The following is a 21,922-nucleotide window of genomic DNA, read 5'->3' as shown; positions in this document are numbered from 1 at the left end:
CCAGACCACTAAAACTAAGACATCATACTGCCTTGCTGAGAGCCCCAAGTTCCATTTGATGTATGAACTTGCTTTTTATTTTGTTTTAAGGTTTTTGCTTATGTGTTTGCCAGAGAGAGTCAATGAGAAAAAAAAGTGAAAAATCACCCCCAGGGGGGATGGCTAATCCTGCAATGTCCTCTCCTCCAGTCTCCTCCTAGGATTTTGGGAACACATGCACATACACCCAACACATTTTTTTTTTATTATTTTTTAAGGTTTTTGCCATAGGATGTATGTGCTTGCCAGAGAGACAGAGGGAGACAATGAGGGCAAGTGAAAAATTGCCCCCCAGGGGGGATGGCCATGCCACACTCCCTTCTCTATTCTCCTCCTGCGATATTGGGCACATAGGCATATGTGTCCAGTGTGATTTTCAAGCTGCCAGGTCCAGGACTCGAACTATAATTAGCCATGTGGGAGTCTACCACTGTAACCACTATGCCACCTGCTGGTCCCTATTATTTTAATTTACTATATAAGGCACATGCACTCACCAGAGAGAGGGAGAGAGAGGGGGAGAGAGAGAGAGAGAGAAAATGAGGAAGCAAGCTACCAGGTCTGGGACTCAAACAGTGGTCAGCCATGTGAGAATCCAGTGCCCTAACCACTATACCACCTGTTGGCCCCTGGCTTGATTTTCAAGCCACCAAGTTGAGGACTCAAACCACAGTCTGACATCTGGGAGTCCAGCACTTTAATCACCACACCACCTGCTGCTCCTGGATTCATTTTTTAATACTATACAAAAGGCAGAAACCATGGGTGTAATTCTGACACAACAACAACCAGAATGGAGTTTGTCCCAGACCCTCCCTTTAGACTTGTTTCTTGATGGCTGTGCAGAGCACACCTCCAAGGCTTTCCTTCCAACTACCACAGAGACAGGAGACACACAGGTCCTACATGGAGGCCAGGTGGTTTTATGTCATGAACTAGGAGCTATGCAAGTCTATAGTCCTGCCCCATTCATTCCTTAAGATCTAGACTTTACACCTGGCTCCAGGTGTCCCTCTTTCCAGGTACCTGCATCACCTGGGTTAACCATTCAACATCTAACCTCAGGGTTTCCAATTTCTCCTCTAAACACACTGATCACCTTGCATTGCCCACACATGTACTTGGCTGCTCCATGTGAAACCCCTGTTTCTGGGAATGAACTTATTGGACCCCAGTCTGTCTGTTGGCCTCTCTTATTCAATCACTGCAGTCCTCTGTCCTCCCAATCTCAGATTGTTCTGGGTTCTGCTTCAGTTACTGGCTCAGTAAACTGTGCTAATTTTCACCATAACAAATTGATGAATTCCCATCTCAGCTTGGACCTTCATCTTCTCCACAGCCAGATAACTCAACTGTAGCCACCAACTTTTTCCACTGCTCCATTCCTGAGCCCTCTCTGTATTCCTCCCTCTGCCAGTGCCACTCACTCACTCAGAAAAAAGAGAACAACACAAAGCAAGAGTCTATCAACTTCTATCCCTATTGGCCAAGTTGATCTCTCTTCACCAGACTGGAACTTGGAACAGAACAAGGACATTAGTGGAAAAATTGGTGAAAATTGAAAACGGTCTACACTTTAGTTCATACTAATATACAAGACTAGCCTCATAGCTAAGTGATTAAGAGAGCTAGATCCCACATGGCCAACTGTGGATATGTGTGCATTCAACTGTGGATACCCAAAACCCTGACGGGAAGGAGGAAAGAAGGAAAGTCTATTGCATGACCACACCCTATTGGGAGGTGCTTTCCCTCTTCCCTTCTTTTTTAATTTGCCAGAGAGCACATGGACTCATAGGAGAGAGAAAGAGGGGAAGCTGAGAAAGTACCCTCCATGGGGGATGACCATGTCACAATCCCTTCTCCTCCATTCTCCCCCTTTTTGGGATTTTGGACATGCACACACACACACACCATATTTTTCAAGCTGCAGGGTCTTGGACCCAAACTATGCAGCTGGCCATGTGGGATCCAGCCATCCAAACTACCATGATACTGATTGGCACTTGGGGGTACTTTTTCTCTCCCTGCCCACTCCCTCTCTATGGAGAGCACACATGCCCTCTGGCAAAATATGAAAAATAAATTTAGAGACTCCCAAAATATTCATGGGACCAGCAGTTGGAGTAATGGCTATGTCGCTGGACTCCCATGCAGTCGATCTCAGTCCCGGACCTGGTGGCTTAAACTCATGATGGGCGTGTGTGCATGTGTGCCCACGATCCCAAGAGGAGAATGGAGGGAAAGGACTGTGGTGTGGCCATCCCCCCACGAGGGTGATTTCTCACTGTCTCTCTGTCTGTCTCTGTCTTTCTGGCAAGAGCATGCACCCTATAGCAAAACCTTCTCCAAAAAAAAAAAAAAATTCAGACAAGAAGCTATTTTGGGACCAGCACTTGGTATAATGGCTATGTAGCTGGACTCCCATATAGTTGACTGCAGTTTGAGTCCTGGACCCAGTGGCTTAAACTCACGCTGGGTGCATGTGCATGCGTGCCCAAGATCCCGAGAGGATAGAGATGGAAATAGAAAAGGGAATGCAGCATGGCCATCCCCCCTGGGGGGTGATTTACCACTTTCTGTCTCTCTGTCTCTCTCTTTCTGGCAAGCACATGCGCCGTATAGCAAAAAACTCTCAATAAATTAATTAATTAAATAAATAATTTTTAAAAAAGAGGAAGCCATTTTTAAATTTTAAAACTGAGGTGTGTTCTGGCCTTTTCAGGGAACCTATGCTCTAAACTCCATCTACTAGACTCCTGAAATATTCAGACAAGTGGAGGATGCATTTTGTCACAGAAAAACCAGAAACAACCGCAGAGGCACAAAAAACATGAGAAATCAAGAAAATATCTCTCCCTTAAGGGAAAAGAACAATCCTTCATCATCCACAGACAGTATAGTAGAACTTATGGAAATGTCTGACAGAGAATTCAGAATATTCATAGTGACAAAACTAAACGAGATGCAAGAGCTGAGAGATAACGAACTCCAGAAGATACAGGAGAAAAGAGACAAAGAATTCCAGGAGGTGTTGAAGTTCTTCCATGATCTGTAAGAGGAAATACACACCATAAAAAAGAATCAAATGGAGCTATTAGAGATGAAGGATGCCATTCAGGAAATCAAAACCTCCCTCATGGGTATTAAAAGCAGATTAGTTTATGCAGAAAATCAAATCTCAAATGTTGAAGATAAAACCTCTGATCTAGAAAAAATAACCAAAAAAAAAAAAAACCTGTGAAAATAACACAAAAATGTGAGAATACTACACGAGAAATACTATACAGCATTAAGCGTCCAAACATCCAGATGATCGGTATCTCAGAAAGTGAGGAAACTAATAAGGGCACTGAAAATCTATTCCATGAAATCTTGGAGGAAAAATTTCCAAATCTAGAGAGACAGTCAAATATCCAGACCCAAGAAATACAAAGGACCCCTAATAGAATAAACCCAAGATCTACCCCAAGGCACATCATAGCCAGACTGGCCAAATACACAAAGACAAGAGACTAAAATTGGCAAGAGAGAAATGTCAGGTCATTTATAAAGGTTATCCCATCAGGCTAACCTCAGACCTCTCATCAGAAACAATGTGAGCAAGGAAAGAATGGGAAAATATATTCCAAGTGTTAAATGAAAAACAGTTTCAACCAAGAATACCATACCCAGAAAGATTATCTTTCATATGGAAAGAAAGGATAAAAACATTCTCAGATAAACAAGACCTGAAAGAATTTGCAAATAGAAGACCCACTCTTCAAGAAGTTCTGAAAGGAGCGCTCGACCAGGAAAACTAAAGACACATACAGAAATAAAAGAACAAAAGGCAACCAAGAAAATTACCAATTTAATGCTAGGGACAAGAAATATCAATAATTACATTGAATGTTAACTTACAGGATTTAAATGGAAAGATTGGACCACAGTAACACTGCATATTCAACAGAAGAGAGTTTGAACAAGAGACTGAAATGAGTAAAATACTACTGATTTCTTTTTTTTACTATGCTTTGTTTTCCCAGTTTAAACATTTTACTTTCTTTTGAGTTGTCAAGAGGTTCAGCAATTTGTTAAAATATGTTTGTTTGTTTTTTTAAATGTAAACAAATTTTTCTTCCTTCTTGTCCTGTCTTGAATTGGAAATATTTGGGAATATTCTTATTTTGGGGCAGAAGTGTTACTTGCGTAAATTCAATAATGCTTGTTGCACTGAATCAGAAGTTGGAAATACTCGTTATTGGACAGGGCTTTGACTAGAATGTCATATGTAAATATTAATCAGAAAACTATGGAATTAAGGTGGATCTCAAGTAAGCCAATAAAAACTCTTAGAAAAATGGCCTGGCACCATAAATAGTTCTGCCTGACAGAGATGATTAAAGATATATGAAAGAATTTATAACATAAAATAATCTGGACTTTCCCAGCCCAGCATTGTAGTCAGTAGAGATTGTAAAAGAGCAACCACACTAGAGGATTATCTTGAGAAAGACTTTGAAAGAAGAAAAAGAGACTGATCTTTGCTAGTAGATGGTATATCACAGAATACTTGGTAGGCAGGGCTGAATTGAGAAAGTTTATGTGTGACTAGCGTGCTGGGCATTTGCTTTTCAACAATTTGAGTATTTGACATGTAAGTATTTTCTCAAAACTATTTAAAACTATACTGTTTCTATTGTTATAGAATCATAAACAAAATTATAAGAAATATTTTGAACATTATCTTTAAAAATTCAGTATTCTGAAATTTTGGAAGTTGCTTATTAACTGTCAAGAACTATAGAGTATGAGCAAAAATTTGTTGATATGTAAAGTAAATGTAGAAAAATGTAAAAATAAATAAATGGGGAAAAGAACAAAATTTTAAAATTAAGACAATAATATATGTTAACTTCCTGATTTCCATACTTGTACTACAGTTATAAAAAAGAATAGCATTAAGGAATCTGGGTGAAGCACTCTGACATAATCTTCTCCAAAGATATTTTCAGAAAATATTTAAATGTTAAAAAACCTAAATAAAAAATAAAATTGACAGGCAGCCTTCTCAATCCCAAACATAAAACAAAGGTGTATAGCCTCACAATAGCTTTCTTTTTTTTTTTATTAATTTATTTATTTTCATTTCATTTTCTTCCATACATTCAATCACATTATTATTTGTCTTACAAAATGGAAATTTCAACAGGTGAACACCTCTCCCCAGCACCGTCGATAAAAAAACAAAGATCTTCAACAGATAATACCACACCTCTCTGTGCCATTAATGCTTTTCCTCCCTGTCCCTCCCCCAAATGTCCTTCCTCAGACCCTCTTTCACACACATTATATCTGGTATTTACATCTATATACTGCGTTTCTAGTTTTCTTAAATGGTCAGTTATCCTCTTGCTAATACCCTCAAAATATCTCCTGGACCATTTGTATTACACACAGCAAAACACTACCCTGTCTCACTGAAATAAAGGAATCAATACAGCTGTTAAGAGCCTGAGGTCTGGGAACCAGCAGTTAGTGTAATGGCTATGTTGCTGGACTCCCATGTAGTCAAACACGGTTCGAGTCCCGGACCTGGTGGCTTAAACTCACACCAGATCTGTGTTCGTGCATGCCCAAGATCTCAAGACAAGAATGGAGGAGAAGGGATTGTGGCATGGCCATCCCCCCAGGGGGTGATTTGGGTGATTTCTCACTTTCTGTCTCTGTTTGTCTCTCTGGCGAGCGCATGCACCCTATAGCCCAAAAAAAAAAAAAAAAAAAAACTCTCTCCAAAAAAGAGCCTGAAGTCTGGGGTCAGCCCACTTGGGATTGAATCCCAGAACTATCACTTATGAACTGGTGACCTTAATCAGGTTACTTAAATTTATTTTCTTAATGGAAATGACAAAGGAACCAATTTAAAATTACTAGCAGACTTCAGCAATTACATAATTGAGGTTTTTTATTTTTGCACTTAAATAACTAAGCATTAATTAAACAATTAATACATGCCTGAATCACTCCTTCATATCATGAATGATATCTATTATCACCACCATATGAGAACACCCACTCAGGGCTGCTATGTCTCTATGGAGAAAATTCAGAGAACAGGACCGTGACTAGGACAGAGAACAGGCACCACCACAAATTCCTATCTCCAACTTCCCCTGGTCCTCTATACTGTCTGGGAATGATCATTTGTTTGTCCCTGTCAGATCTTTCTTGTTTTCCATAGCAGCTGTTTCAGACTCTTTTTACTGTTTTTAAGCATCTCACCTGCCTTGTCCCATCTTTGTTGCCAGGAAATGCCTCATCAAGTGGGAACCCACTCAGCTTCCTGTCTTCACCAAAGAAAAGTACCTTTACTCACCCTTTTCTTTTATTCTCCTGTCCCTCCATCTAAGCTCTAACTCCCATCTTCCCAGAGATCTCTTCCCATCTGATATTTCCTCTCTTGCATATGTCTTCAAGTTTGCCAACCAAGTAGTTCCTTTCAACAGCAATCATAATGCACTATAATCATTCTTATCTTAAAAACAAAACAAAGGACCAGCCCTAATGCCTAGTGGTTAAGGGAGCCAATCCCATATGACTGACCATGGTTTGAACCCTCACAATGTGGCTTGAAAAACATACTGGGCAGGGACCAGCAGATGTAATGATTACGTTGATGGACTCCACATAGTCGGCCATGGTTCAAGTCCCAACTGGCAGCTTAAAACTCACACTGGGCATGTGTGTGTTTGTGCCCAAAATCCTGAGGAGAATGGAAGAGAAGAGATTGTGGTGTGTCATTCCCCTGGGGTAGGGGGTGGGGGGATGAGCTCTCACTTTCTGTCTCTTTCTGTCTCTCCAGAGAGCGTACAAACCCTATAGCAAAAATCTCTCGGGGGCGGGGGGGAACATAATGGGCATATGTGTGTGCATGCCCCAAATCCCTATAGGTTGGAGAAATAGAGAAAGACGGATTGTAGCATGACCATGCCCTACTAGGGATACTTTCTCCCTCTGTTTTTTCTCATTCTCTCTCTCTGGCGAGCACACAAACACTCCAACAATTGAAAAACAAAAAAAAGAAGACACTGGTTTGCTGCAATGTCCTCACCAACTAGAACCCCTGGTGCACAGTGGACATTCAGCAAATATTCAATTTGGTCAAATATGGAATGCATATGTACAGTTTTTTTTTAAAGAGTTAAAGGAGACCCAGCACCAGCCAGGGCAGAAAGCTGCTAGGCATCTCCACCTTTGCCTGTTTTTGGCCTCAAGATTCAACTTCACGATTGTGAAGTCTCCCCCAGCTAGTGTCCCCTGTCCCAGACCCAGCACCAGCCAGGTAGCATGGCTGCTTTGTTCCCTCTTGCTCTCCTCTGCCCCCCACTTTTTTTTCTCTTTTTGAAAAACAGCTCTTTGGGACCAGCAGTTAGCGTAATGGCTATGTCGCTGGACTCCCACGTAGTCGACTGCGGTTTGCATCCCGGACCCAGTGGCTTAAACTCACGCCGGGCGCGTGCGTGCGTGCCCAAGATCCTGAGAGGAGAATGGAGAAGGGATTGTGGCATGGCCATCCCCCCTGGGGGATGATTTCTCACTTTCTGTCTCTCTGTCTCTCTCTCTGTCTGGCGAGCGCACACGCCCTATAGCAAAAACCTCTCCAAAAAGAAAAAAAACAGCTCTTTGCCCTCCTTGGCCCTTTCTCTTGTTAATCTCTGTCTTTTTTCTCACCTAGGGCAGAAAGCTGCTAGGCATCTCCATCTTTGCCTGTTTTGGGCCTTCTATTTTCATCCCAATTTAATTTTGTGCAAAGTGATTTTTTGTTCCTTTTCCCCTTTTTTCTTCTAGTAATTTCATTCTTTTTTTCTTTACCCTCTCTTCCTATTTCTATTTCCTACTTTCTTTTTCTTTACCTTACTTTTCTGTTTTACTTCTCAGCCCACGCCCTCTGCCTAGAGATGATTAGGTGCATAGTAGCTAACCACCTGAGCACTGACAGTTTTAGAGAATTCTTTGCACATCACTGCAGTGGTTGCAAAAATAGTTAAATACCCTTTTACAAATCCGATTGTAAAACTCCTCCTGTGATTCCCCCATTTGAGGACTTAGTAGAAGGGAGAAAATAGCACCAAATTACTTCACAGTGGGGGAAACACATGAGGTCACGGTCACAGAATCCCTCTCCAACTAACTGACTAGAAATGAATACATTACCAAATGACTAAAAATCAAAGAAGAGCCTCAAGGATGAGAGAATCAAGTAGTACTTCTCCACCAAGGGAACAATGTAACCTGTCTCCAAGTAGGAAAAATTTAGAGCAATTACCAAAATGTTAGAAAAAGAATTTAAAATATTTATGGTAACAAAATTCTATGAGATGTAAGAGAAAAGAGACACTGAACTCCAAGAGATGAGGAAGTCTTTCCACAATATGAAAGAATTGGACACCATAAAAAAGAACCAAACAGAACTGTTAGACATGAAGGCTATAATATAGGAAATTAAAACCTCCCTTGAAGGTATCAAAAGCAGGCTAGACCATGCAGAAGATGGAATTTCAGAAGTAGAAGACAAAACCAATCACCTAGAAAAAATGATCAAAAATACTGAGAAAACAGCCAAGAAAACCAAGGATAATACACGAGAAATACTAGATATCGTGAAACACCCAAATATATGAATAACTGGCATCCCAGAAGGTGAAACTAATAAGGGTACTGATAATATATTCCATGAAATCCTGGAAGAAAACTTTCTTAGTCTAGAGAGGCACTCAAACATCCAGACCTAAGAAATACAAAAAAACCCCAAGCAGAATTAATCCAAGAAGATCTTCTCCATGCCATATTACAGCTAGATTGACCAAAACGACAGACAAAGACGAGATACTAAGATCGGCAAGGGAGAAATGTCAAATCACTTACAAAGGTTATTCCATCAGACTAACACCGAAAACAATGCATGCAAGGAAAGAATGGGGAAATATATGCAAACTATACATGAAAAGCAGTTTCAACCAAGAATACTATACACAGCAAGATTATCCTTCATATGGGAAAAGAAAATAAAAACGTTCTCAGATAAACAAAACCTGATAGAATTTACCAACTCCAGACCAGCTCTTCAAGAAATTCTGAAAGGAGTACTATACCAAGAAAACTAAAGAGAGATAAGAAAACAAAAACAACCAGGAATATGGCCAACTCGATGGTAGGGACAAGTCTGGAAATATCACTAATAACACTGAACGTCAATGGATTAAATTCTCTGATCAAGACACATAAACTGGCTGAATGGATTAAAAATTAGAAACCCTCCATCTGCTGCCTACAAGAAACCCATCTCACAGATAAAGATATACATAGACTAAAAGTGAAGGGCTGGAAAAAGGTATTCCATGCAAATGGAAACCAAAAGAGAGCGGGAGTCACTATATACTGATTTCAGACAAAATAGGCTTTAAGACAAAAACTATAAGAAAAGATAAAGAAGGGCATTATACAGTAGTGAAAGGGCTAATTCACCAAGAGGATATAATGATTATAAATATCTATGCACCGAACAAAGGAGCACCCAAATACGTAAAAAAAAAAGACTGCCAGATCTAAAAGGAGAGATAGACTGTAACACTATAGTTGTTAGAGATGTCAACACCCCTTTATCTCCTTTAGACAGGTCAACAAGACCAAAGATAAACAAAGAGACTCAGGACCTAAATGATACCATAAAACAGATGGACTTGATAGACATCTACAGATGTCTCAAAGACTGATCACATGACAGAGCACAAACCCAGCCTTAACAGATTCAAAGGCACAGAAACTATATCCAGCATCTTCTCCAACCATGATGGAATTAAACTCAATATTAATCTCAGGAAGAGCCCTCGAAAATATACAAATACATGGAAACTAAATAACCTACTTCTAAATGACTCCACGACTACTGTAGAGATTAAGATGGAAATCAAAAGATTCCTGGAAACTAATAATAATGAATACACAAGTTTCCATAATCTATGGGATACTGCAAAAGTAGTCATAAGAGGGAAGTTCATAGCAATTAGTGCACACAAGAAAAAGATGGAAAAGTGACAAAAGGACAACCTAACATCATGCCTCAAGGAATTAGAAAAAGAACAACAAAAATCAAAAAAAAAATGCCAGGAGAAAAGAAATAATAAAGATTTGAGCAGAAATAAATGAAATAGAAAGTAAGTGAACTATACAGAAAATAAATGAAAGCAAAAGCTGGTTCTTTGAAAAGATAAACAAGATTGGCATACCATTAGCCAGACTAATTAAGAGAGAAAGGAACCAGATAAGTCAAAACCATAACAAATCAGGCAACATTACAACAGACCTAACAAAAATACAAAACATCACTAGAGGATACTATGAGTGACTACATGCCAACAAAGAAGAAAACCTGGATGAGATGGACAAATTCCTGGACACATATAATCTACCAAGATTGACTCAAGAGGACACAGAAAGCCTGAATAGATCTATAACAAGCAATGAGATTGAGTCAGTAATAAATAGCCTCCCAACAAACAAAAGTCCAGGACCCAATGGCTTCACTGCCGAATTTTACAAAACTTTTTAAGAAGAGGTAACCCCCATCCTACTCACAGTTTCTAGAAATCCAAAAGGAAGAATCCCTTCCAAATTCATTCTGTGAAACCTCCATAACCCTCATTCCCAAAACGGATAAGGATACGACAACAAAGGAAAACTATAGACCTGTATCTCTGATGAATACAGATGCAAAAATTCTCAACAAGATACTTGCTAACATGTTCAACAGCATATAAAAAAGATTATTCATCACGACCAGGTGAGCTTTATTCCAGGGATGCAAGGGTGGTTCAACATACACAAAACCATAAATGTAATACACCATATTAACAGGAAGAAAGATAAATACCATATGATCATTTCAATCGATGCAGAAAAAGCATTCAACAAAACACAACATGGCTTTATGATTGAGACTCTCAGTAAAACTGGCACAGAAGGACCATTTCTCAGCATAATAAAAGCCATTTATGAAAAACCTACAGTAACATTAAATTGAATAGGGAAAAGCTGAAAGTTTTTCCATTAAAAACTGGTACAAGACAAGGATGCCCATTTTCTCTGCTCCTATTCAATACAGTACTGGAAGTTCTAGCAATGCGATCAAACAAGAGAAGAAAATAAAAGGCAGAAGAGCTGAAATTATCTCTGTTTGCAGATGACATGATTGTATACAAAGAAGACCCAATAGTATCCATGAAAAAACTTCTCAAAGTAATAAATGCATACAGTAAAGTGGGCAGATACAAAATTAACTAACAAAAATCTATAGCATTTCTATATACAAACAACAAGCAGACAGAGAACTGAAAAATGTAAATCCATTTATCATAGTTACAAGAAGTATAAGATACTGAGGAATAAAACTAACCAAGGAAGTCAAAGACATCTACAAGGAAAACTATGAAAACCTTAAAAAGAAATTGAAATAGACACTAAAAAGTGGAAGGACATGCCATGTTCCTGGATTAGTAGAATCAATATAATTAAAATGGCAATCCTACCCAAATTAATCTGCTTGTTTAATGCAATCCCTCTAAAATGACAAGAGACATTCTTCACAGATCTAAAAAAGACAATCATAGAATTTGTCAGAAACCATAAAAGACCCCGTTTTGCTAAAGCCATCCTGCGCAAGAAGAATGGAATAGATGGCATCTCACTTCCTGAAACCAAATTATATTACAAAGCTGTGGTCATCAAAACAGCATGGTATTGGCACAAAATAGACATGAGGACCAATGGAACAGAGAAGAGACTCCAGAAATAAACCCCAAAATATACAGCCAGCTCATCTTTGACAGAGGGTACCAGTCAATCCACTGGGAAAAGGGAAATCTCTTTAGCAAATGGTGTTGGAAAAACTGGGTATCCACCTGCAGAAAGATTAAACTGAACCCCTCCCTATCTATTACCATGAACAAAAATCAACTCAAAGTAGATCAAAGATCTAAACTTAAGACTGCAAACTATAAAACTACTGATGGAAAACACTGGGGAAACTCTGGGAGACATTGGGGTAGGCAAAGACTTCTTAAGCAAGACCCACAAAGCAAAGGCACTAATCCCCAAAATAGACAGGTGGGATTATATCAGATAAAGGAATTTCTGCACAGCAGAGGACACCATAATTAGTGTGAACAGACAGCCCTTGGAATGGGAGAGAATTTTTGTTAACTGTGCCTCAGATAAGGGACCAATAAATGGAATACACAGGGAACTCAAGCAGCTTACCCAGAAGAAAATGATTAACCCAATTAAAAGATGGGAAAATGAGCTGAATAAACAACTCTCTAAGAAAGACATACGAACAGCCAAAAAGCATATGAAAAAATATTCAACATCCCTCATTGTAAGGGAGATGCAGATCAAAACCACAATGAGATACCACCTAACCCTAGTCAGACTGGTGAAGATTAAAAAAACAAATAATGATAAGTGCTGGAGGGGAGGTGGTAGAAGGGGAACACTCCTACACTGTTGGTGGGAATGTAAATTGGTCCAGCCACTGTGGAGAAGGATATGGAGGTTCCTCAAAGACCTTCAAATAGAACTACCATATGATCCAGCAATTCCACTCCTGAGTATCTACTCAAAGGACAGAGGAGCACTCATTCGGAAAAGTGCTTGCACAACTATTTACACTGCAGCATTACTCAGGATTGCTAAGACTTGGAACCAACCCTAATATCTACAAATGGATAAATGGACTGAAAAATTGTGGCACATATACTCCATGGAGTACTATTCAGCCATAAAAAACAAGGCTCTGGAATTTGATAGAAAGTGGACAAATATGGAAGATATGTTGCTAAGTGAAGCAAGTCAGGCTATGAAAGAGAGACACTGTATGTCTCCACTTAACATATACCAACTGTCCGCACTCTACGGTAGAGACTGAAAGACTGGAGAACATAAAAGTATTAAAAATTGCGATGGACACTAGAGACAAAGTGGAAAGAGAATGTGGGAGAGGAAGAGCATAGGAAAGGAAATTTGAGGGGAAATGAAGAGGTAAGACACTTAAGGGACACAAATAAGGTTTATAACCTGTTGACGAGGATGTGTATAATAGTCTCAACTGGGCTAGACTGAAGTATAAAATCATGCTGGGTAAAGTTTCTTCACAATCTAAATGATGCATAGCAATTTAATGTATGAATAATAATTTTAAAAAGTTTGTGAAGGAATAGAATTAAAAAAAAAAAGTTGAAGACTCCAGATGTCTTGCATCCTGACTGGATTTACCATTGTTACTAAATTCCCTGTTTTCATTTCATTTTTGAGAAATTCTGGTTACAATTTACTAAAATGACTGAACAACATATAAGCTGATGACTTCCTAATCTCCATCTACAGCTCAAACCAACAGTGAGATGTTCACTGAAACGATGGTCACTGAAACTATGTCCCAAACTGAACCCATCTTCTCCCTTATCCCAATCTGTTGTTCCTCAGTCCTGTGAAGGTCACCATAAACACCTGGTTGTTGAAGCCAAGAACTGGGAATTGCTCCTTACTCTTCTTTCTTGCCAGTCACATCAGTCAGCTAGTAAATTCTGCTACATCTTCCCTGAGTCTACCTTCTCTCTCCAGTCCATCCCAAGACCTCTGAGGAAAGTTGCCTGTCCCCCAGATCAAAGTCTTCTTCTCAATGGCCATTAGGTTTCTTTCAGACTATAAATGGTCTTAGACTACTTATATTCAGGCACTTTATGATCTCCTCAGCCTCATGTCCTGCAAGCACAGCTCTTGGTTCAGCCAGCCAGTCAAGAAATTTTTTCTGAGTACCCATCACAGTTACTGGACTGGGACCAGAACAGGGCCAGCAGGTGGTGTAGTGCTTAAGGCACTAGACTCCCACATAGTCAACCATGGTTCAAGTCTCAGACCTGACAGCTTGAAACTCACACCAGGCGTGTGTATGTGCATGCCCAAAAGCTCAAGAGAATGGGCAGAAGGGACTAAGGCATGGTCAATCCCCCCAGGGGGTGAATTCTCACTTTCTGTATCTCTGGCAAGCACATGTGCCCTACAGCAAAAATGTTTCTCAAAAAAAAAAACACACATGGGACCAGCAGTTAGCATAATGGCTATGTTGCTAGACTCCCACGTAGTTGACCGTGGTTCAAGTCCCGGACACAGTGGTTTAAAACTCACGCCAGGTGCGTGTGCGTGCGTGCCCAAGATCCCAAGAAGAGAATGAAGGAGAAGGGATTGTGGCATGGCCATCCCCCCTGGGGGGTGATTTCTCACTTTCTGTCTCTCTCTGTCTGGCGAGCATGCGCCCTATGGCAAAAACCTCTCAAAAAAAAAAAAAGCACACATGCACAAGGTCCCAGCCTTCATGGCACTTATGGTCTACTTATGATTCATTCTCTACATGAGTTCTTTTCCAACTCTGGACCTTTGCACATGCTGTTTCCTCTGTCTTGAATGTCCTCTCTCCCAGTCTTCACATCTGACAAACTCTTCCTCACATCTTGCTTTTTCTGGGAACCCTGAGAGGCCTGAGCAACTGCCACGGCAATCCCACTCCCCTCCCTGTTTCCCTAGAGCATTCATTACTCTGTAGAGTGTCCCCCCACTGACCTCATATCTAACTACATGCACCTTGACTCAGCTTCAGCCACTGGGACTTCCTCACTGTTCCTGGAACACTAAGTTCGTGCCTGCCTCAAGCCTCTCCCTTAGCCTAGCCTGGTCCATTCCTTCCCCTAGACATCCATGTGATGCATTCCCTCAAGCTTTTGGGCCTTTATAATAACGTCACCTCAGAAAAGTCTTCCTTGACCATCCCTTAGCCCCAGCATATAAAAAAAAGTAGCTGCCTCTATTATTCAACTCCTTTGTCCCGCTTAGTTGTTCTTGTCAACATTTAATACCTCACGACCTACAATCTACTCACTAGTCACTGAATGAGTTCTTTTTATTTTACCCTATTTATTTTTTTTTTTTTTTGCCAGAAGGTTCGTGCACTTGTCAGAGAAGGAGAGAATGCACCTCCTTCAAGGAGTGTGGTCACATTGCAATCCTCTCTCACACATTTCTCTATCCCATTGGAGTATGCATGCACAGCCAGCATGTTTTTCAAGCCTCCAGGGCTAAGATTTTAACTTCGTGGTCAGCCATGTAGGATTTGGCTCCCTTAACCACCGGGCCATGATGCCAACTCCTTTCTTAAACATTTTTTAATTGCAGAGGGCACATATGCTCACCAGAGACAAACAGAGAGAAGAAGGAAGCAACCCCCATCAGAATGTGGGCATGCCACAATCTCTTCTCTATTTCTCCATCCTATCAGGAATTGAGGTACTCATCAAACATGTACCCAGCAGATTTTTCAAGCCACCATGGCCAACATTTGAACTGCAGTCAGCCACGTGAGATCTGCTTTTTTAACCACTACTAAGTCACAGGGCCAGCCTTTGAATGATTTGAGTTCTAAGTGTATACTTCTCTTTTCCCCACCAAAGCAGTGGACAACATGTAATTTATCTTATATCCCAGCATGGGACCAGAACAGAGTAAATGTTCAATGAAGTGCCAAGCAAGTGATACAGTCAGTGGCTGACATGTGTTGCCCACTTACTACATGCCAGGCATAGTGGTTCCAAGTGCTTTTCCTTGTTTCAACCCACTGACCACTCCAGGAAAGCAGGTACTATGATTGTCTCTATCTGACAATTGAGAAAACTGAGTCACAGAGAGGCTAACTTATTGAGGATCACATAAACAGTTGATAAGGGAGTCAGATTTCAAAATCAGGCAGTCTGACCCAGAAAACACACTGCTAACCATGGCCTTTTACTGCTCCCTGGTTCATATACAGTAAAATTTGAAGATGTGCCAAGCCCCATACTAAAACTATGCAAACAGTAATAGAGTGACAATCAGACATTTGTGTCTGGAACCTACAAAGGGAATACACTTATAAATAGCCAGAAGCATACACAAACACTTGTGTGTGCGAATGAATTTCACAAAACAGGAACTTGTACCATGTGGGATGCCCCCTGGCATTTTTCTGTTCTATTTCATGTTTAAAATGCTGGTTGTTAAACACAAACTTAAATTCTTAATTCAAGAGACACACCTGCACTATAACCCCAGAGGCCAAGTTTGCAATCACTACTCAGTGTCACTTCCTTGGGAGGATGAGGGACAGGGAAAAAGGTGAAAAGGCCAGAAGGACAGAGCTCAGTGACAGAAGGAGGGGGTTCACCTGTAGTGTGATGTGCCACGGCCTTTGCCAACATGGTCTTCCCACAGCCTGGTGGGCCATACATGAGGACGCCTCGGGGAGGATCAATGCCAATCTGAAACCCAAAAGTATGGAATGAAGCATGAGACAAGGAATCTAATTACCAACCCCAGGCCCAGTGAGGCCTCTCCCTTTGCTGTCACCCCCAACTCCTTACCTGCTTATAAAGCTCAAAGTGTGTCAGTGGGAGCTCCACAGCTTCCCTGACCTCCTGTTTCTGGATGTCCATGCCACCAATGTCTGCATACATCACATCTGGCTTCTGGTCTGGTGGGACGGCAGAGCTGGGACTCCCAAGCTGGCCCACAGGATGCCCTTGGGCCTCCCAGGACTAGGCTCCCCCCCTTACCTGAGGTGAGCATCATGATGCTGCTGTCAGCCTCAGGAGGCAGCACATCCACGAGGGCATTGCTGTGCTTGTGGAGGGCCACCGAGGCATTGGGCTTCAGCAGCTCCCGGTCTATGGTACTCAGGATACGCACATAATAGTTGGAGCCTTTAGAAGGGACAGAAAGGGAGGAGAATGAAAAGTGTCAGAGCCTCTAAAACTGTTCTCTTTCTACTCCCCAGGCCTCATGCATACCCTCTAGGCCACCAGTAACCTCACTCAGGCCCTGATAGGGCCTCTCTTGGCCTCCAGTCTGTCTCCCATGTTCACACTAACAATTTCATTGTGTCTGTAGGTAGCCCTGACTGTCTCTCTTGAGCTCCAGCTTGGGTGTTCAACATGTCTCCTTTTAGATGTCCCCTAAGTATGTCTCACTCACTATGTGATCTCAGTTTCTTTCCCCAAACTGTGCTGTTCCTCCTGAATCTGTCTCAAGGAGACCCACATACCCCAGTTCCCAGGCAGAACCCCACCCTGGACTTTTCTCTCCTCCCCTCCATAGTCCGTCAGTCACTACAACCTTCCACTCAGCCTCCTGCATGTCTCTAGCCTGTCCCTCCTTTTCTTCCCATGGTCCCTAACTGATTTGGACCTGCTCTCCCCTTTCTAGGTCCTTGCATAACTTCTCCTTGGTCACCTAGCCTCCAGTCTCACCTCTCCAATCTTACTTCCTATGTTTATGCTGCTGATAGATACATCTTTCTGCAGCCTCTCTCTCTCTTGATCATCAGACCTAGCTGTCCAGCAGCCTCCTGGACTACCCCCTCAATGTCCTGGGCCACCTTCACTGTCTTCCTCCAAACCTACTCCTCCACCAATGTCAGAGGGCCCTGCTGTCCCCCTAAGCCCCACAGGTCAAATATACAGGCCTTATCCTGGATACTCCCACTCCTTGCTTCCTCATAGCCCAGCAGTCTACTTCAAGACAGGCAAACACCTTTGTCCATATCCTTTATTAAGAACATGGCTTAGTACAAAGGAGCAGAGGCCAGAAGCAGGAAGACAGATAAGATGCCAAGGACAGGGGCCAGCAGGTGGCATGGTGGTTGAGGCGTTAGACTCCCACATGGCCTATCACGGTTCAAGTCCCGAATCTGGCAGCTTGCTTTCTCACTCTCCCTTTCTCTCTGTCTCTCTCTGGTCAAAATTGAAGAAGTAAAATTTAAAATAAATCTTAAAAAAAAAAAAGAGAGATGCCAGAGACAATAACCACCATAAGGTCAGGACCTGGACCTATGTTAGTAACAGCAGGTATTGTACACTGAGTTCTCACCAGAGCCCAATCTCTTAACACTCCAACCATCATTTTAAATGACAGGTCCCAACCCAGTAGCAGTTTTGAAGTCAATTAGAGGGACATGACCAAAACTCTGTTTAAATCAAAACAAATTAGAACATATCAGAGTACAGCTGGCTCTCCGTTTTTATCTGTAGGTTCCACATGTGCAGATAAAACTAAATGTAGATGGAATGTATTTTGGATTTAAAAAAAAAAAAGGTTGCATCTGTACTGAACATGTAGACTTTTTTTTTGTCAACACAATACAATATGACAACTATTTCCATAGTACTTACATTGTAACAAGCATTCTATCAGTGATTTACAGTCTGTGGAAGGATATCTATAGGTTATATGCAAATATTACACCATTTTAAAGAGACTTGAATGTCCAAGGATTTTCTCCAACAGGGAATCCTAGAACTAACTGCTTACATATACTGAGGAAAGACTGCATGTATTCAAATGTGAGAGACAGAAACAGGTAAACATTCACAACTATAAAAGATATTTCTACTTTTAGATTAATCAAAATATTCTGATGTATACCATTACACTGTACTACCTCATTTGCTGTTATTTAAGACTCTGGCAATATGGCAGACCCCAGTTCCTGGCACATGACAGGATACAGATGTTAAGTGGACAAATGAATGAATGAGATGCCCCACCCATCCACACACCTGTGGTAGAACCCACGATAGCTGTATTCTGATCCACAGCTTCCAGAAACTGCCCAATGACCAATGGGATGCTCTGGATTCGCTTCACCTCCTCCTGGGCATGGAGGAATTCCTTCTTCAGATTTTTCTGCTCATCTTTGATATACTCCTCCTGCACCTCCAGGAACTCCAACTCTTGCTGCAGTTTCTGTGAGCACAGAGGAATGAGGTAAGGGACAGCTCCAGGCTTTGCTGATTCAGGGAATGTTAGAAAGTGGCCATGCAGGGTCCAGGCTGGGGGTGAATGTACCTTATAGCGGCTATACAGGTCCTCCAGGTCCTCAGGCTCAGGCCCCAGAAAGGACAGGCCAGTCTGGGGTCGAGACACAGACAGTGCTGGGATCTCATCCTAGACCAAAAGGAAAAACAAGCTGGAAGAGAGGCCCCTCATGAAAGAATCTAGAGCCCCCTATCCACTTCCCTATGAAGTCATGAGTGACTCTAAGAAGTGGCTGACATCATTCAGGCCCTCTAAACAGATCCTGGAAACCTCTCGGCCTGCTAAGTAGGGTTCAAATGTCACCTAGTTCCCTAAACAAGTCTCTTATGTCAACTTACTGCCCAAACAGACCTTTTGCTATCATATGCCACTCATAACATGTCTCCAAATGTCACCCAGCTCCCAGATATCACATCAACTCCTTACCAGACCCAATGTTCCCAGCCCCCCTCAACAGGTTCTTAATGTCACGTGGCTCTCCCAGACAGGCTGTTAAATTCACATGTCTTCAAAGCATCCTAGAATAACCCAGCTTTCCCTCAAAAAAAAACCCTCAGGTCATAGAATCCCAACCTAAGTTAGGCTCAAACATCTCTCAGCTAAGATAAGTCGTAGCCACCATTCCCAGTCAACCCCTGGCCATGGTTAGCCCCTCAGCCTAGGCCCCTACACCACTAGGCCGCACAGCCGGGTCCCGTACACTTCTCATTACCAACTCTAATCCCGCCAGACTACCAACATCACTAAGCGCTCCTACTCAGGCCTCGAAATCAACCGTCTCAAAGAACATCTACCGTCCCTCAATCCCTCAGCCCCGCTTTCTGTGCTTACCGCCCTCCTGACATTACTTGGCTACCCAGACAGGCCTCCGGACGGCACAAAGTTCTCCACCCAGGCCTATGAAATCACCCAGACCCGAGCTGAAATCCTCGAAGTCACTCTCAGTTCCCTATTCCCCACCCGGGTCTGGCTCGACCCTCTCTCCGCGAACCCCGCCTGGACGGAAAGCCCAAGTCACCACCGCACCTGAGCCTTCTCCACCAAAATGCCTATCTCCTCCATAGTGACCAAGCCCGCCTCCGTGTGGCCCAGCCTGATCAGTCACTGCTTCCGCTGAAGCCGCCGGAAGTCTCTGGTCTAAGAGGATTCTGGGAAACTTAGTTTAATCTATTGCCAAGGGTGAGCTAAACGAGCCAGACAAGATCAAGCCCCGGTCCTGGGCTCCGCCCAGATGGGGAAGACCTCGTCCTGACCTCCGCCCCCAGAATAGGCGCATGCGCTGTCCGTACCCTGCCGGCGCGCGGAAGGGTCTGGGTGGCGCGCGTGCGCAGTAATGTGCGTTAACTTCACCTCCCGCGCCGGCCGAGGGCTCAGGCTTTCTGTCCAGTAGGTGGCGTGGTTCGATTGTTCTTAAGACAGAGAATTCTGAGTTCTACCAGTGGAGGATTTGGTGGCCAAATAAACTTCTCTCTCATTTAGTGGCGTGGCTGGCTTTGGTCCCGGTTTCCTAGAAGGGTCTTTCTAAGGCTCTCCTCGTGGGCTTCCCCCAGGAGAGTACCCTGCACTGGCGTGGGAAAGCCCAGGCTACCCCTGAGAGTGACACTCTGTACAGCGTTCCACACTGAGTGAGGAGCCCCAAGCCTTCGGGTACCTTAAGCAGTAAATTTATAGAACCCACCTGTCAGGGCTGGAGAAAGTTAGGCAGCGGGTCTCTAGGAGTTGGGTCCCAACCAATTTTAACAGGCGTTAGGTTACGACTCTTGCAGAGAAGGAAATAGGCTCAGAATCATAAAGTCACTGGCCACAGTCACGGCGAGCCAAAGGGACAGAGCATGGACTGGGACCCAAATCTATCCCCAAAGCCTGCGATCCCAACCCCAAGAATATAATCCAGGTTTCACACCAGCTACACTTTTTGTTAAGCAAATCTTTTATTGAAATGTAAATACGTAGACATGCACAAGTTGTTAATGTAACAGCACAATGAATTTACACAAAATGGACATACCTATATAACTGGTATCCAGATCAAGTGTGAAGGCAAGGTTCATCCAGAAAAGAGACTGCAATACTAAAAGAAAAAAAAAAGGGAGGGGAGAGGTTGGAGGACAAAGAGGGAGCTGCTGACCAGTGTGCCTACCAATTACTTTCTTCCAACTGCAAGACTGACCTTTGCAAGACTTTTCCAAATAATTGTAACTTGCAGAACTTGAAATCCTGCCCATGCAAAGACAAAAGGGCTTTTGCCCAATTTTGTCCCTTTTTCCAGCTTCTACAGACTCTCCTCTGTTATCCTTGTCCAATGTAAACTTTCTCCAAAGTTATATTTTTGGTTTAAAATAGAAAACTGTTTCCTCAGAACCAAGACATGTCTGTCACTTCACTCTGGCCCAGCTACTGGTGAGATCTAGCTGTATGCCCCAGAATCTGACCCTTATTTTTGAACTAGTTTGTAACACTAATAAATACCTTTTTCTTTCCAACTTTATTTGCAGGTGCCTCTCTTGTTCAACACAAGAAACCAAAAATAGCCCCCAAGCACCATAAACACCCTTAAACTCATCCTCCCCTAAAGAGTATCTCTCATCTGACTTGTAACAGCATGGATTATTTGTCTCTAGACACATACAGTGTATACTGTGCATTCGATTTCTTTTACTTAATATTATGTTTGTGAGATTCATTCATGTTGTATGTAGAAATAGTTCTTCCATTTTCTTTATTGAGTGGTTTCCATTGTGTGAATATACCTCAGTTTGGGGCTATTGTGGTGCTATGAATAGTCTACCATATTTTTTTGCATGAACATATATATTAATTTCTTCTGGGAAAATACTCAAGAATGAAATGGCTGACAGAAACCCCACTCCCATCTTTTGACCCCTGAGCCAGGAACTTCGAGGGAGGAATGCCCCCCCCCCCGTCGCTTCACGCCCCCGATGCCCCA

At 42.2% G+C, this 21,922-nt stretch overlaps 1 protein-coding gene across 1 annotated transcript in view; it reads right to left on the bottom strand.

Moving 5' to 3' along the window:
* Positions 1-20,133, bottom strand: part of PSMC4 (proteasome 26S subunit, ATPase 4) — a 22,285-nt gene extending 2,152 nt beyond the window's left edge. Inside the window, exons 1-6 of the mRNA XM_006140388.3 lie at positions 20,002-20,133; positions 19,006-19,104; positions 18,717-18,903; positions 16,716-16,862; positions 16,524-16,633; positions 16,328-16,421 (exon numbers count right to left, since the gene is read on the bottom strand). Of these exons, the coding sequence (XP_006140450.1) occupies positions 16,328-16,421; positions 16,524-16,633; positions 16,716-16,862; positions 18,717-18,903; positions 19,006-19,104; positions 20,002-20,037 (673 nt within the window). The 5' untranslated portion in view covers positions 20,038-20,133. The remainder of the gene's footprint in view (positions 1-16,327; positions 16,422-16,523; positions 16,634-16,715; positions 16,863-18,716; positions 18,904-19,005; positions 19,105-20,001) is intronic.
* Positions 20,134-21,922: the final 1,789 nt, after the last annotated feature.

The sequence above is a fragment of the Tupaia chinensis genome, unplaced genomic scaffold, assembly GCF_000334495.1.
Source record: "Tupaia chinensis unplaced genomic scaffold, TupChi_1.0 Scaffold000037_13, whole genome shotgun sequence".
Classification (NCBI taxonomy): domain Eukaryota; kingdom Metazoa; phylum Chordata; class Mammalia; order Scandentia; family Tupaiidae; genus Tupaia; species Tupaia belangeri.
The sequence above is the reverse complement of the archived record's forward strand: the minus strand, read 5'-3'. Positions and strand labels throughout refer to the sequence as shown.